The sequence below is a fragment of the Periophthalmus magnuspinnatus genome, chromosome 18 (genome assembly GCF_009829125.3).
Source record: "Periophthalmus magnuspinnatus isolate fPerMag1 chromosome 18, fPerMag1.2.pri, whole genome shotgun sequence".
In the NCBI taxonomy this organism is placed as follows: domain Eukaryota; kingdom Metazoa; phylum Chordata; class Actinopteri; order Gobiiformes; family Gobiidae; genus Periophthalmus; species Periophthalmus magnuspinnatus.
Window position 1 is genome coordinate 17,897,392 of NC_047143.1, and position 15,773 is coordinate 17,913,164.

Sequence of the window (15,773 nt, forward strand, 5' to 3'; positions counted from 1 at the left end):
TGGGGCAGAGACTCACCACCCACCCGGAGAGAGCAAACCACCTTTTTCCGGTCAAGAACCATGGCCTCGGATTTGGAGGAGCTGATTCTCATCCCAGCCGCTTCACACTCGGCTGCAAACCGCCCCAGTGCCTGCTGCAGGTCCTGGCTCGAAGAAGCCATCAGGACAACATCATCTGCAAACAGCAGAGATGAAATCCTGTGGTTCCCAAACCAGGCCCCCTCCGGCCCCTGACTGCGCCTAGAAATTCTGTCCATAAATATAATGAACAGAACCGGTGACAAAGGGCAGCCCTGGCGGAGTCCAACATGCACTGGGAACAGGTCTGACTTACTGCCGGCAATGCGAACACAGCTCCTGCTCCGGTCATACAGGGACCGGACAGCCCTTAGCAAAGAGCCCCGGACCCCATACTCCCAGAGCACCCCCCAAAGGACACCACGAGGGACACGGTCGAATGCCTTCTCCAGATCCACAAAACACATGTGGACTGGTTGGGCATACTCCCATGAGCCCTCGAGGACCCGATGGAGAGTCAAAATAATATCAAAATAATGGTAAATCGTAAATGGTCACATTTTTATTTAGAGCTTTTCCACCTTTTAGGCACTCAAAGCGATTTACATCAAGGAACCACTCACACACACATTCATACACGCATTCATACACAAGGGTACACAGACACTGGGGGCGAGGAGGGTTAAGTGTCTTGCCCAACGACACAACAACAGTATTCAACAATGGTAGCTGGATTCACATAGCCAATTTGTTAATCAGTGGATCTACCCGCACTAACAATGATGTTTATGTCGAGAAAAGATTTGAACTACCAACCTTCGGATCAGTGGACAAACACTCACAACTAATATGCAATTGTAATTATCTGTACTACACAAACCAAGCATGTTAGGCGTAGCAGTTGAGATGTTTTTGCAGAATAATTTGTTGTTTGTTTGTAATTTGTTGTGAGGACATTCTAATATTGTTTCTGAACATTGCAATCAGATACACATGAGTCCGGATTGATTCAAAAATGTTTTCAAAACTTTGTACAATGGACATTTTTTGCCAAACTGTGATGTAAACCAATTTAAACTTTAAACTGTGTTGATGTAACTTGGCTTTTTCTGCTGGATACTATTTGCCTGAAGTATTTGCATAGTCAGACAGTGTTGTAAAAGTGTATGGGCTCATTATTTCTTTCCTTCCTTATAGCCTATTCACCTTTTATAATGTTATGTTGTAATGAAGTTGTTTAGTTAGACAGTGGTGGGTAGTACTCAGTTACTCAGTACTTTTCAGAATACTTTTCTAGAAGAATACTTTTAAATTAGTAATTTTTTTTTTATTGACGTAACATCTACTCTTACTTGAATAAAAGTTTTGGTCACTCCTCCCACTGCGAGTAAGTGACAATATTAAATGATTTGCATGTTTGTGTTTCTTGTACTGCTCCTTCAGATATGATTTAGTTTGACTCATTTTTGCATCTATCCTTTGCAAATACGGATTTACTTGGGCAGTAGTTTTCTCAAATACCTTTTGACTCTTCCTTGAGGTATTTCTTGGACCATTATTTTGAAGTACAATTTTTCGCTGCTCTACACATCTCTGTAGTTAGGTTTTACTATTTTAAACTTGATTATAATTTCCCTTAAAATATATATTCATCAATAACAGTGACACTCTAATACAGCACTGTATTTGATGTGCTACGATCAAAGCCACAAGGTCATTGTTTTATTGTTACAGAAAAAATCTATAACCCAGCCTACTGCTTAACTAGGTCATCATACTTTTGTGTAGACAGACATGTCATAAACTACTCACCAAGTTCAATAGAACAAAATTAAGAATTACATTTAAAGTGAAATTTTACCACCTAAGAAACATACCTGGAGTCTTGCTTTGCTTCATTCACACATGTTTGACTATTTGTGTTTGTCTACATCTCCAAAGTTCAAAATGCTCTCTTCCACTTTGTCATGTCATGTAGTGGTAGTTTCCTAGTTAACAGCTACCGTTTACCTTTAGTTCAGTAGAGATTGGCAATTCCAGGGTTGCAATCATCTAAATGATTCTAGTGAAGGTGTATGGAGTAAGTATACTTCATTTGTATAGTGCTTTTCACAGTGCTTTACAGAGAGCTGGTACACAAAATAAACAACAACAATTAAAAAATACAGGGGAACACTTCCTGTATTACCACATGACATCATAAAGGTTTGCAGGGGTTGTGTGTTTAACGTGTGAATGAAATAAAACACAAATCCTGCTATGTTTATGAGGAGGACACAACGTTTTAACAGATCAGAAAATACAGCAATACAGGCCCTTTAAACTTTAGCAGTGAAAAGTGATTATGGCTTGACTTCTTGTGATAAGTTTTCTAAGCAATGCATGGTAGCAAATATTACCTTCATTCTGGGAACAATAAAAATGCTTCTTGCTAAATGACGAATTAACTAATCAAAAATATAAAGTAAAACGAAACAGCAGGCTAGTCAAACTTGTATCTATACTTCAGCTAGACATGTATTTAGATTATGTAGTTTTTCATCCCAGCACAGTGTAAGCATTGCAAAATACCATGTTTACAACAACCCTGAACTGCCACGTGATTCTGAATTTAAATATTCAAAAGAAGCACATGATCTCAAGAGGCAGGTGGAGTGCTGTATTAGATCAGGTGAGGATGCACTTGTATGCACCAGAGTAACCAACATGCACCGCACCTACAGATCATATGAGAAGGCTTGCCACTGCCGTGATGAGTTGAGTATGATTTTTCTTTTATTCATTATTTATTTTCAAGGCTATTGTTTGACTGTTCATTTTTTCACGCAGTTCGCAAAGTTGTTTTTTTTTTTTTGTTTTTTTTTTAAAATAAACTTTAAGAAAGTAGATGTTCAAATGTGTTAAAACTAATGCTCCTATCATTAATGGTTTGATGAAACGCAACACATGTAGGTTGAAAACGGTTAACTAAAACGATCTGTAATTGAGTTGTGTATTACTTTCCTATTTTTTGCGTCAAAGAGTGAAAAGCAGGCTGTATTAGCCTACATCAATCAATGAGTTAATGATAAACACTGGTTAATGGGCTATGCTGGCCTAATGTTCTGTGTGGCAGCTCATTTATCGCTGGCTGCTCCCTTTCTCTCCTCCCACTTCTCCAGCAGTCGCTCGACCAACGAGGAAGCGCTCTGACACTGCGGTCCGCGCGCAGCGACCCATTGGCCCATTGGCCCGCGAGCTGCGCTGCTGTACCACTGTACCTCACGCTGTGCCTCGCGCTCTCTGTGTGTTTGTGTGTGCTCGTGCGCGCGCTGATAGGCTCACAGCTCGGTCCCGCGTTCCCGTGGTCCCGGATCGGATGTAGCCGCAGCGGAGGCAGCGCTATGGAGGACTGCTGCTCCGCGGAAAGCGAGCGGGTGGAAGCGTGGCTGGACGACCACCTGGACTTCACCCACTCCTACTTTATCCGGAAAGCCTCAAGGTAACCGCGGGGAGCAGGGCAGGTACTTCATTAGCTTGTCAGAGAATTTGGTTTGCATTTAGACTTTCAATTTCCTTGTAATGTTTCCATTAGCACTATCACTTTACCGGGGAGTTTAAGCCAAGAAGCTGACAGTAATTGCCCCGTGTTTGAGCGCAGTAGCCGGGGGAAGGGCCGGTCTGCTGCGGGACTAGGTCAACTCATGACCCTGAGAGAGCGGGCTGCGTCTGCAAGTGCTTTGATGGCGTTGAGTTTGCCACTGTCTCACTATCAGTTCCAGCCTCTTAGCCATTCAATTATTAACTTTTACTGCTACCACTGATTTTATTTCTCAGTATGAACTGTTGAATGGCTCCTTAGGGATAATTATACAGCTGGGTCATAAATAAGCCTATAACGGACTTGATTTTGTGCCGCTCGTCTTCACCGCACGGTTCATTTCTAAAGCAAACACGGAGGAGAAGCCTTCTGTAAACGGCCATATGTGGCGTCCCATTGGCCCCTCCGCACTTCATCAAGACACTCCAGCGCTGTTTGCTTTAGTGACATCCTCTTCTAACCGCCGGCACCGCCATGGCAACTCCGGGCTTTTCCTACCCCTCCCGGCTGCGTGCATGTCCCGTATAATGCATTGTTGTTCTGCCTCCTCTCCCCTGCAGGTTCGGAGTACTTTACCCTAGCGAAAAGTTGATTGGAAGAGTGCACGGAGGAAGCGGTTTGCACACACACATAGCTCCGTTCTGCAGTTCTGGTTGGTTGACAGTTCTGAGAGAGGTATTGATTCAGCCACAGCTCCCGTGGATACATTAGGCCGTGCTCTGTGGGGAGGCTGCCAGTTCAATGCTACTCGATCCTGGGCTAAATCTGACTGACAATAGTCGTAGTAGAAAGGCTAAGCTACACGTGTTTATACTTTGAGTTTAGCTAGCTGCTTGGACAGTGCTTTTGAGAAGAAAGTTTTGGTTGGATTTCAAATGTCTTCTCCAGGTTCAGCTTGTAATGCGAAGTTTTGCATTTGTGGGCAAAAAAGAGAAAAGAAACAATATCCCTATTAATGAAAATTATTTGAATTCAGATTAATTATCCAAGTGTGAAGCTGCACTGTGTAACTTTTCCAGTGGAGGATCTACTTGTCTCCAAGGAAATGTTATTGTCTTGCCTGGAATATTCTACCATATCGCTTCACAGCCTTTCTTGCATTTATTCCATTGCTAAAAATACTTGAGCATTGCCTCTCCACAGATCTGACCTGTAACTTGTTCCAATGGCATCACTTGCTTGTCATGAAAATTGATACGTTTATTGCAGTTTAATGTTACAGATAATGTTTCATACTGTGGAAAATTCCTGGCAAAGCAATAATAGACAAGGTGGTGGACGCTGTACCAGAAAAGTTACATAGTGCTTCTTTAACGAAAGCTACAGTATATGTCAGTGGAGTGAAAAAAGAAAAAAATCTTAACACATGACAAACAGATAATTAAATAAAATACAATTCTAGACCAACTCTCTCTAAAACCTTTCAAAATCACTCGAATCAAAATCAGCATTCTGAATTCAAATCGTTTTCAATTCACATTTCAATTAATCTTTTACAGTGTTTTATATGAGCGTGTTTGAAAACTGCAGGCGTTTGTGTGGGTGGAAATGTTGACTAGACAATGTGCTGGTTGATTAGAGCTCTTCTGTGCAATCACTTTTAATTGAGAGATGACATGCAAACACGGCCCTTGGCTAACCTCACTCGCTCCTATTTGTGACACCACATAACCCCCAGCAATGGCTACAATAATTTAGAATAATATACAATAATCTGCAATAATCTGCAATAATCTATGCGACGTGGTAAAGGGTAAAGTTACATTTTTATACTTAAGTGCTGAAAGACGATATGATGACAGAGTAATTACCATTGTTTATAATAAGTACCTCTGGAACATTCTAAATGCAATAAGGGCACTAAACACGATTATAACCATTAATAAATATTATATATATATGTGCTTGTAAGTTATCTCCATATGTACATGAGTGCCTTTATAAAATCAAGTTAAGATTTCAAATTCAAATAAGACAAAAAACTCTGAATTGTCTACTTAACTTTTTTTTTATTAAAGGTCCCATGTTATGCAACGCAGTCAGCTTTAAGCCATATTATAATGATGTGAAACTCATCAAAAACATATCTACAGTTGTGTTTTGTTTCATTTACACTTGTGAGTAATGCTACATTATTAGTCTGTCTACATCTCCAAAGCTCAAAATGCTGTTCCATGTTCCATCTTGTGATGCCATGAAGAGGTAGTATTCAAGTTAACAGCTAAATTTGAACTTTTTGTTCGATAGAAACAACTAATTCCAGTACTGAAATTATCCAAATGATTCTAGTGACGTTGGATGGAGTTTAAAAACGCAGTGTAGCACTTCGTGTATTACCACATCACACATCTGTTTGAGAGAAGACCTCAGCCTAAATATGCAGGGTGTGTGTGTTAAACTTGTGTGAAAGAAACAAAACCTCAGGTATGTTTTTGATGAGGAAAACGCATTATAGCATAACTGAAAAAATAGTGTAATATGAACCCTTTAAAGAATAGGTTGAAAATAACGATTATTATAGTAATCGTCTAGTCCAATGTTTTTCAGTCTGTTGAGTCACGGAACTCTTTTGGTGGAAAGTGTTCCACGGCATCTATAAAAATAATACCAAATCACACCTTTTAGACCAAAAGTTTCTCCAGAATAGTAAATTATACAATAATATCCATGTGTGAGTCTGTTGCAGACTTTTCCAGGGCACACCTGGCAACACCAAAATCAATGGTCTAGTCAGCAATTCTGTTTTCAGTCGACTTGTCAAACAATTATTCCTGGGGAATATTTACGAATACAGTATAATGATGGTGGAAAAGGTTTCAAAGGTAGTCATTATTCGTGCCATTTTCAGTGGTGGAACAAGTACTCAATTTTGTTATGTAAGTAAAAGTACAGATATGGGGGAAAAAAATACTCAAGTAAAAGAAAAATTATCACATGAAAAAATCTACTTAAGTAAAAGTATTAAAGTACTCCTTTAAAAATGTACTTCAAAAGTAAAAAGTTAATGTATTTTGTGCAAATTTTGAGATCCAATGAGGCTTCAAATGTAGTGATTTTGATAAAGATTTGTGCTGAATTTTGTTCAACAGAAACAACTGAATCAATATTTTTTCCTAGCTGTTTGTATTTTTGTATATTTGTGTTTGCTCAAACTATGAAATGTTTAGCAGGTCTCAAACAATAATAAAGAATACTTTTACTTTTCAGTCCTGTTCAAAAATGTAGTAGAGTAGAAAGTACAGATACCTTCTCTAAAATGTAGTGAAGTTAAAGTAAAAAGTACCCACTTTAAAATGTACTCACAGAGTAAAACTGTATTTAAGCACAGTGCTTTGTTATAAAAAAAAAAAAAACAAGTCTTTCAGCATGTGTTTAAGAGTCTGTAGTAGAGATGAGGATAGCAATGATCAAAATGCAATTACATTTTAATATAGTAAAGTAAAGTAGACCTTTTTCCTTCATGTTCTTTTATCTAACTTGCATGTTATATTATTGATTACGAAAAGTAGTACAATAGCCTTAAACTGTAGCACATGTTTTGATTCAACCCAGTTCAAGCCAGTTCTTGTAGACTATATGCCATGTTGTACTCCTGTGTTCTGTTCTTCTCACTATGGCTCCGCATTTCACATGCTCTTGTATTGTCATTAGCACACAGCCAGTGCATTCAAACTTATATAACTGTCAGCTTATCACATTTTCCCCATTGTCTTGTCTACAGGAGCTTGTCAAACACGCTCGGCCACTATAGGGTTGTCAAGATGATTAGATAAATAGATAATTGCGATTTTTTTAGATGTAAAAATTGAAAAATAATAATTTTGGCCATTTTAGGAGCAAATTTAAGTCATTTCAATTGAATATATTCCTATACTTATACTTGATTACTTGTGAAGTTTCTTCTCTTAATCATTGTAACTAGGGCTGCAAGATTAATCGCAATCAAATCGAAATTGCGATTTGAATGGACACAATGAGCAAATCCCTAAGGCTGCAGTTTTTAGATTACAATGATTTCCTCCACAAGCAACAGAAATTCTTATTCTGCATAAAAACTGCTAACCCTGTAGTTTAAAGCTGTAAAAATGTGTTCTGAAATGTGTTAATTCTTGTGTTAGTTCCCTAAAATGTGATATTGTAACATTTGTAGTTGTGTTGTCATGATGCTAAAATTTCAAACTCGATTTTGATCCTCAGGACTCTATACTCAATACCGATTCTGGTACCAGGATGCAAATAAAAGCACTCTTTTTTTAGTCAATAGAATGTGATTTTCAACATTAAATCAAAGTACTTTCTTTTATATTGTCACATGGTCTTCTGTGTACTGTAAATTTTGGACTATAGAGTGCACCTGAATATAAGCTGCACCAACTAAGTTTCAGAAGAAAATCAATTTTCTACACTTACGTGCAGTGGCTCTATTTCCTTCTTTGATGGCGAGATCCATTGTCTTTAAGTTAAAAGCTGTATCATGTGTATTTAATCGTGTGTTTTTCATGTTGAAGGTGCGTGCATGATGCGCAAAATGACAGTTCAAAATCAAAACTAGTGTAGTCTTCAGTGCGTAATTGTTCCTCAGGTATGTCTCACTTTTGCATTTGCTGGTAGAGAGTGTCCCCTGCTGACAGTTAGCCAGTGAAAATCCATAAATTAGCTGCAGGGTTCAAAGCATGGGAAAAAAGTTGCGGCTTTTATTAGAAATTTACGGTAATCCCTCAGTCACCCAGGTAGGTGCCATAGTGGTCCATAGGAATATACTAGTCTATGTGGTCTTGTTCTGATACACCTCAAGATCATTTTAAAGCCATTCAGCAAAGGTTCGTTTCTATCCTGTGAGTGTGACTTTTTTAGTATCAAATTTTTCGGCAAAACTAATCCATATTGTCCCTTGTAATAATATTGTATGTGCTGTTTTTTACAGGGAGATGGTGAATGCCTGGTTTGCTGAGCGCGTCCACAACATCCAGCACCCTTCCTCTACTTCTGTGAAAGACTCTCCACCTCAGCAGCGCTCCCACCAGCCCTCCACGGACCCCGTCACTACCGCCTGCCCCACCATCCTCCCGCCCACCCTCACACTCCTCGACAACCGCTGCCCATCCCCTGCAAACACCGCCCCAAGCCCCGCCCCTGGCACACCTACCCGTAAGATTTCTGCCTCCGAATTTGACAGGCCCCTCAGACCCATCGTGGTCAAGGACTCAGAGGGGGCCTTCACGTTCCTGAGCGACGCGGAGAGAGAGACGATAAGGGGGCCAGCAATGGGCGAGGGTGGAGGGGGGGTAGGGGGGAAGTGCATGCGGGGGGGCGAGGGGGACCGGTGCGCGCGGCTGCTGGAGCTGGTCAAAGAGGTTTCCAGTCATCTGGATGTGACAGCTCTCTGCCACAAGATCTTCCTCCACATCAACGAGCTGATCGCCGCTGACCGCTACTCCCTGTTCCTGGTGAGAATGCACGGGTACTTAAGTTTAAGTACAAGTATAAGTACAAGTATAAGTACAAGTACGTGTTATATCACCTGCCCTCTGGAAAAGTCTGGTACTGTTGCTGTATGTCTCAGTGATGGGGCTTTTGTTAGATTGTGTCAGTGGATTGACCTTGAGTGATATTATTAAATGGTACTTATCAGATGAATGGTGCAGAATGCTAGGACTAACTGTGTTTCTTATATAATTTAATGCATATATGAAATGTTTTGTTTAAAATAATGTTTCTTTTAAACTGCAACTGAAAAGTATAATTCAAAAATGTCATTATCTAGAATCACATAGTCTAAATGTGTCGAGTTGCAAATCTCGAAATTCATTATTCATATGAAGTATATTCAAATATATCAAAAGCTAATCATACTGAAGAATTCCAGAATGCCCACAAGAGGCTTCTTTTCAGGACTTTGCTGTTGTTACTGTCATATGTAAAACTATTACATTCTCAAATATATTTGAAGGCAACAATGAAAGGTTCTGTATAAACATCTTTGACATTATCCATATCTTAGTGCTTACAAGAAAAAAAAAAAGTCCCATGCATTTGTAAGGGTAACTAAACACGGGAGCAGCAAACTCAGGTTGCGAATATGTGACGCAGCCAGTTATTATTGCTCTCTCAGGTCAATCAAGGAAGTCTGTGTGAAGTCTGTTCTGTGTGCTCCGTTCTGCTGTGTGCTCTGTGTGTTCTGTGTGCTCCGTTCTGCTGTGTGCTCTGTGTGCTTTGTGTGCTCTGTTCTGCTGTGTGCTCTGTGTGCTTTGTGTGCTCTGTTCTGCTGTGTGCTCTGTTCTGCTCCGTGTGCTCTTTGTGCTCTGTGTACTCTGTTCTGCTCTGTGTGGTCTATGTGCTCTGTTCTGCTCTGTTCTGCTCCATGTGCTCTGTGTGCTCTTTGTGCTCTGTGTACTCTGTGTACTCTGTTCTGCTCTGTGTGGTCTATGTGCTCTGTTCTGCTCTGTTCTGCTCTGTGTGCTCTGTTCTGCTCTGTGCTGCTCTGTGTGTTCTGTGCTACTCTGTATGCTCTCTGTTCTCTGTGTGCTCTGTGTGCTCTATGTTCTCTGTGCTCTGTCCTGCTCTGTGTGCTCTGTGTGCTCTGTGTGCTCTGTGCTACTCTGTGCTGGAAGTAGGCCTTTGAAGCCGAGCTCAAAGAGAATGATGTTTGTAGACCTGCTGAGAGGTCAAAGGTGAGAAGAGCAGCTGCACCACTGAGCAGGACACTGCTCTGTCACAGCATAGACATGGAGAACACACTGTACAAGAATGTTTACATGGCTTCTGTCAAATTTAGTGGAAAAAAGCCTCTAAAATAATTAAAGAACATTATTTTTCATTATATTTTCATTTTAAAGACATTTTTGATTGAAAATTATTTATTTCAAATGGCAATAGCAGTTTTTTTTCTTCAGGAATGCCAAAATTCCAAATAATATTATTGTCATAAATAAAAAACTGAGGTTTTCTGTCCTCCACAATATGTGCAATTGAAGGTATATGGAGTGACAGTTATCCTATTTAAAATAGCTAGCACAAGCTATATGTGTTACAGCTGAAGTATTCCTCATAAATGCGTAAATTCTGTGTGTTGTTAAAGCAAAACTTTGTGACAAAAATCAGACACAAAAATCAGAAAATAAACACTTTCTTCATCTACTTATAAAATATTTTTATTTATTGCAAACATGAACCATGAGCCATGTGAGCCATATAACGCTTTGGGATGAGAGCTGATTGATTGTGTGAGGTTGGTCCACCCTCCTTCAGTTTTTGTCTGAAAAAGCTATTCTAAAGCTGTGCTATTAAATCTTGCCTGTGAATACTAGTGATGTGCTTAGAGGTCTGTGAGAATTTGGGACTGAGTAGATAGATTTAAATACGTACTTAATTTTTCACATTTTGAAAATCACGTACCCCAGCTTTAACCCACATTACGTTTCCATGTGTCTCAGGTGGGCGAGGACAGCTCTAACACTAAGTTCCTGGTGAGTCGGCTGTTCGATGTTGCTGAGGGCTCCACACTGGAGGAGTCGTGTAGCAGCTCCATCAGGCTGGAGTGGAACAAGGGCATTGTGGGACATGTGGCCGCCACGGGACAGCCACTCAATATCAAGAACGCTTATGAGGTACCACCCGCTTCTGTTACACATCTGTGACCTCTGACCTCCGGGCTGATCCACTTTCACTTCCATTCGTCTTTTGGTTTCAATCAATGCAGTTAGATAGATAGGCTTTCATGTCAAACGGTAGGAGGTTGTCAAAGTTAGTATTGGTTACTTGGAGTCCCATTAGAGGTGGTAATTAGAAGTGTAAGGTTAATCGTAATAGAACTGAAATCTCCCTTTGAATTGAACCACATTGCATCGGGCAAGACCAATTATTTAGGCAATGTAGATTTGCCTATGCAAACATCAAAATATCTTGTCTCCACGGGGCCTTACTATGTATAAAATTAGCTGACCCTGTAATTTAGACATCCACAGACATGCTCTGAAACACATGGGATTGTATTAGATAATATTAGTATTAATGTATTAGTATAGCAGTTCATATTTCAGTCATTCTTAAAACATTGATCACAATCAGATCTAGTGGGAATTGTTATAGGCATAGCATACTGATTACTTATTCTGGCCTGTTAGAGTTATGATAGTAAAATTTCAAACTTGGTTTTGATACTAAGGAATAGACTCAATACCCGATTCTGATACCATAATGAAAAGTTTCTCGTTCTTTAAACAATACAATGTGATTATCAGCATTAAATAACAGTTCTTCCTTTTATATTACCATGCAATCTTATATATGTCTAAGTCATTCTGGTACCTTCCATATTGGTCTATGGCCGTATACTAGTCTATGTGGTTTTATACTTGTTCTGATATAGCTCAAGATCATTTCAAAAGCTATTTAAGATATAACTTTTTAGTATCGATACCTGCTCAAATGAGTATTTAGTTTCAATACTAGTTTTAGTATTGATTTGTACCAGATTTTCGATACTTTTGACAACCCTTGTTGCTTTTATTATAATCAAATTACACTCACCTAAAGGATTATTAGGAACACCTGTTCAATTTCTCCTTAATGCAATTATCTAATCAACCAATCAAATGGCAGTTGCTTCAATGCATTTAGGGGTGTGGTCCTGGTCAAGACAATCTCCTGAACTCCAAAGTGAATGTCAGAATGGGAAAGAAAGGTGATTTAAGCAATTTTGAGCATGGCATGGTTGTTGGTGCCAGACGGGCCGGTCTGAGTATTTTACAATCTGCTCAGTTACTGGGATTTTCACGCACAACCATTTCCAGGGTTTACAAAGAATGATGTGAAAAGGGAAAAACATCCAGTATGAGGCAGTCCTGTGGGCAAAAATGCCTTGTTGATGCTAGAGGTCAGAGGAGAATGGGCCGAGTGATTCAAGCTGATAGAAGAGCAATGCTGACTGAAATAACCACTCGTTACAACTGAGGAATGCAGCAAAGCATTTGTGAAGCCACAACACGCACAACCTTGGGCTACAACAGCAGAAGGTACCACTCATCTCCACTACAAATAGGAAAAAGAGGCTACAATTTGCACGAGCTCACCAAAATTGGACAGTTGAAGACTGGAAAAATGTTGCCTGGTCTGATGAGTCTCGATTTCTGTTGAGACATTCAAATGGTAGAGTAAGAATTTGGCGTAAACAGAATGAGAACATGGATCCATCATGCCTTGTTACCACTGTGCAGGCTGGTGGTGGTGGTGTAATGGTGTGGGGGATGTTTTCTTGGCACACTTTAGGTCCCTTAGTGCCAATTGGGCATCATTTAAATGCCATGGGCTACCTGAACATTGTTTCTGACCATGTCCATCCCTTCATGATCACCATGTACCCATCCTCTGATGGCTACTTCCAGCAGGATAATGCATCATGTCATAAAGCTCGAATCATTTCAAATTGGTTTCTTGAACATGACAATGAGTTCACTGTACTACAATGGCCCCCACAGTCATCAGATCTCAACCCGATAGAGCATCTTTGGGATGTGGTGGAACGGGAGCTTCGTGCCTTGGATGTGCATCCCATAAATCTCCATCAACTGCAAGATGCTATCCTATCAATATGGGCCAACATTTCTAAAGAATGCTTTCAGCACCTTGTTGAATCAATGCCACGTAAAATTAAGGCAGTTCTCAAGGCGAAAGGGGGTCAAACACCGTATTAGTATGGTGTTCCTAATAATCCTTCAGGTGAGTATATAAAGCACTGTTTGACAAATTCAGAATTTTATCCCATCAAAGCATTTCCAATTACATTACATTACATTCACAATTCAAGTGCTAATGCTTCTTCTTGAATAACTTGTGAGCACGGGTGTACTTTTTGCAGTAATTAATCTAATCTTGTTTAAACACTGACCACTCTTCATTTACTTGAAGTTTTTGCTAGTTCTTTTCTGACAAGGCTAAAATGAAACAAAACCAACAATTTATGAGCTGAGAAATACTTTGACCAGATTTGGAGTGACTTGTCTGTCCTGTCAGCTGCGCAGTGAGACGTGAGTGAGACATCATCCCTCCCCTCTTCTAAGTGAATTATCATTTCATGCTTTATTTGAGTTCAAAGTACAGCCATCTCTCCCTTCGGTACACAACGACCTTTACAGAATCAGCATGCGATCTTTGACCTCCCCAGCTGGCCCTCCAAATAGTGCTTTAAATGTTATTTTGTACATCTGCTGTTGTGCGATTGAAAGAAATTACGTCATACAACACAAGCCATTTGTGATCAGATTGGGCTTCATATTTTCGGTGCAACACATGTGGTGTTGGCATGGTTGAGAAGAATTTTAAGGGTTGGTCTTTTTAATTATAAAAAAAACTTTGTGACATTTGACTTGACAGATACACAATGAGTTTTATTAGCAGTAAAAGTAGGGCTGAACAATTTGAGAAATATATTGAATTTCTGACAAGCATTGCAGTTAGATTTGTGATTTATGCTTTATTAATAGCATTCTGTTGAAAGTTCACATTTTAAATAAATCCAGGAGAATTGACAAAAAAGAGTGAAATATGAATTGACAACATGTTTGTACATTTCAAAACTACAGCGTTAGCAGTTTTTGTACAGAATAAGACAGGATAACTGGTTGTTTGTGGAGAAAATTATGGTACTTCAAAAATCTTTTGCTAATCGTGTCCATTCAAATTGTGATTTCAGTTCAGTTCTGATTAATCTTACAGCCCTAATTAAAAGTATTTTTTTCCCCTTGGCAATGTGGTTTATTAGCAGGAAGGAAACATATTGATACATCTTCAAGTTATCAATATTACATAACAACAATTTCAATAATCAACTTTTACGGAATAATAGTGGCCTTATAATACACTTGTATGTCTCTCTTCTCTCTAATATGTGTGTCCTGTGTACAGAGTTGTCATGTCTTTGATTGTATCTGTTACAGCAAGGAAACAGGTTTATCTTGGCACATCCGTCATTACAACAGGCCCACTGTACTTACTGTATTTACTGTACAAACCAACTTTGCCATTTCTCTAATAAAAAGTTATGCAGACTAGAGCTTTACAATATATTGCAAAAATATCAATATTTCAGTATTGATTGATGCAATAATCAATACCACAAGAAAATGTATAAATCGCAACAACACAGTGTTCTTCATTTTATACAAATGTACTGTTTTCAAAGTAAAACGGGCAAATGATTTTCCTTATTTGGTCTTGATTTAGTCAGTGTTAATTTTTATTTTATTTATTAATTAATTTTTTTTACACAGTTTGGCTAGTAAACAAAGGCATATTTTCTTTTATTTAACTGGAATTATTGTGCTAAAAAGTATGTTACAATATCGCAATAATATCATGATCGCAAAACAAAACATATCTATTTATTTACAATCAGCGTTTGGGTGTGGGCTATACTCCATTACAGCCAATCATTACTGCTAAATTTGTATATTTTTACAGTATTAGCACACTGATGTTTTAATGGTTCTTTTAATTCAAATGACCTAACATTAGCCGTTTGTAATTCATACATTTATTCATTAGCCCTCAGCTTTTTAAATAATTGATAGCATTAGCATCTCCCTGCTGCTTGTGACCTCTGCTTGTCCAGTAATGATGATGCGTGTGTGCTCAACCTGAAGGAACGTGATGACATAACGCCTTCATCAGCGTCTGTGTGTGCGTGTAGGTATTTATAACATTGTGGGGACTAAAATCTGTACATGCACACACGTTCACATTATGGGGACCTGCCTTCCTTATGGGGACAAAAATCAGGTCCCCATGATGTAAATTCTATATTACAAGATCAACAACATGATTTAAAGTTCAGTTATGCGTTAAAATAGGTTAAATGCACTGTACCTGATTTTTATTAAAATGTGAAAAACAGAACTAGTTAATTTTAAACAGCGATCCAGAGTTATTCCTCACTTTCCTAACACATCCTAGCATCCTAGATTATTCACCGCAATGAGTTTATAAGTGCTTTTCACAACTATCAGAGGGCAGAATGAGTTCACAGTAATGCTAACAAAACTAGCATGTGAACAGCGCATTTCCTGATTCGTGGAGGATGAAAACACTATACGGTAATTCAACGATGACAATGCAGAGTGGTCTCATTTTGACCCTGCAAGCTGTTTTTACTATATATCTCTACTGGGCAAATTTTCCT

General features: G+C 39.1%; 1 protein-coding gene across 5 annotated transcripts in view; it reads left to right on the forward strand.

Moving 5' to 3' along the window:
* Positions 1 to 15,773, forward strand: part of pde5ab (phosphodiesterase 5A, cGMP-specific, b) — a 92,326-nt gene that overhangs the window by 25,508 nt on the left and 51,045 nt on the right. For 3 of the 5 annotated variants that reach the window (XM_055229181.1, XM_033983481.2, XM_033983483.2), the window contains exons 1-3: positions 3,313 to 3,499; positions 8,523 to 9,045; positions 11,032 to 11,205. In XM_055229181.1, the coding sequence (XP_055085156.1) occupies positions 3,402 to 3,499; positions 8,523 to 9,045; positions 11,032 to 11,205 (795 nt within the window). In that variant the 5' untranslated portion in view covers positions 3,313 to 3,401. Of the gene's footprint in view, positions 1 to 3,252; positions 3,500 to 8,522; positions 9,046 to 11,031; positions 11,206 to 15,773 lie in introns of those variants that run through there. The other 2 variants (XM_055229180.1, XM_055229182.1) reach the window with 2 other exon arrangements.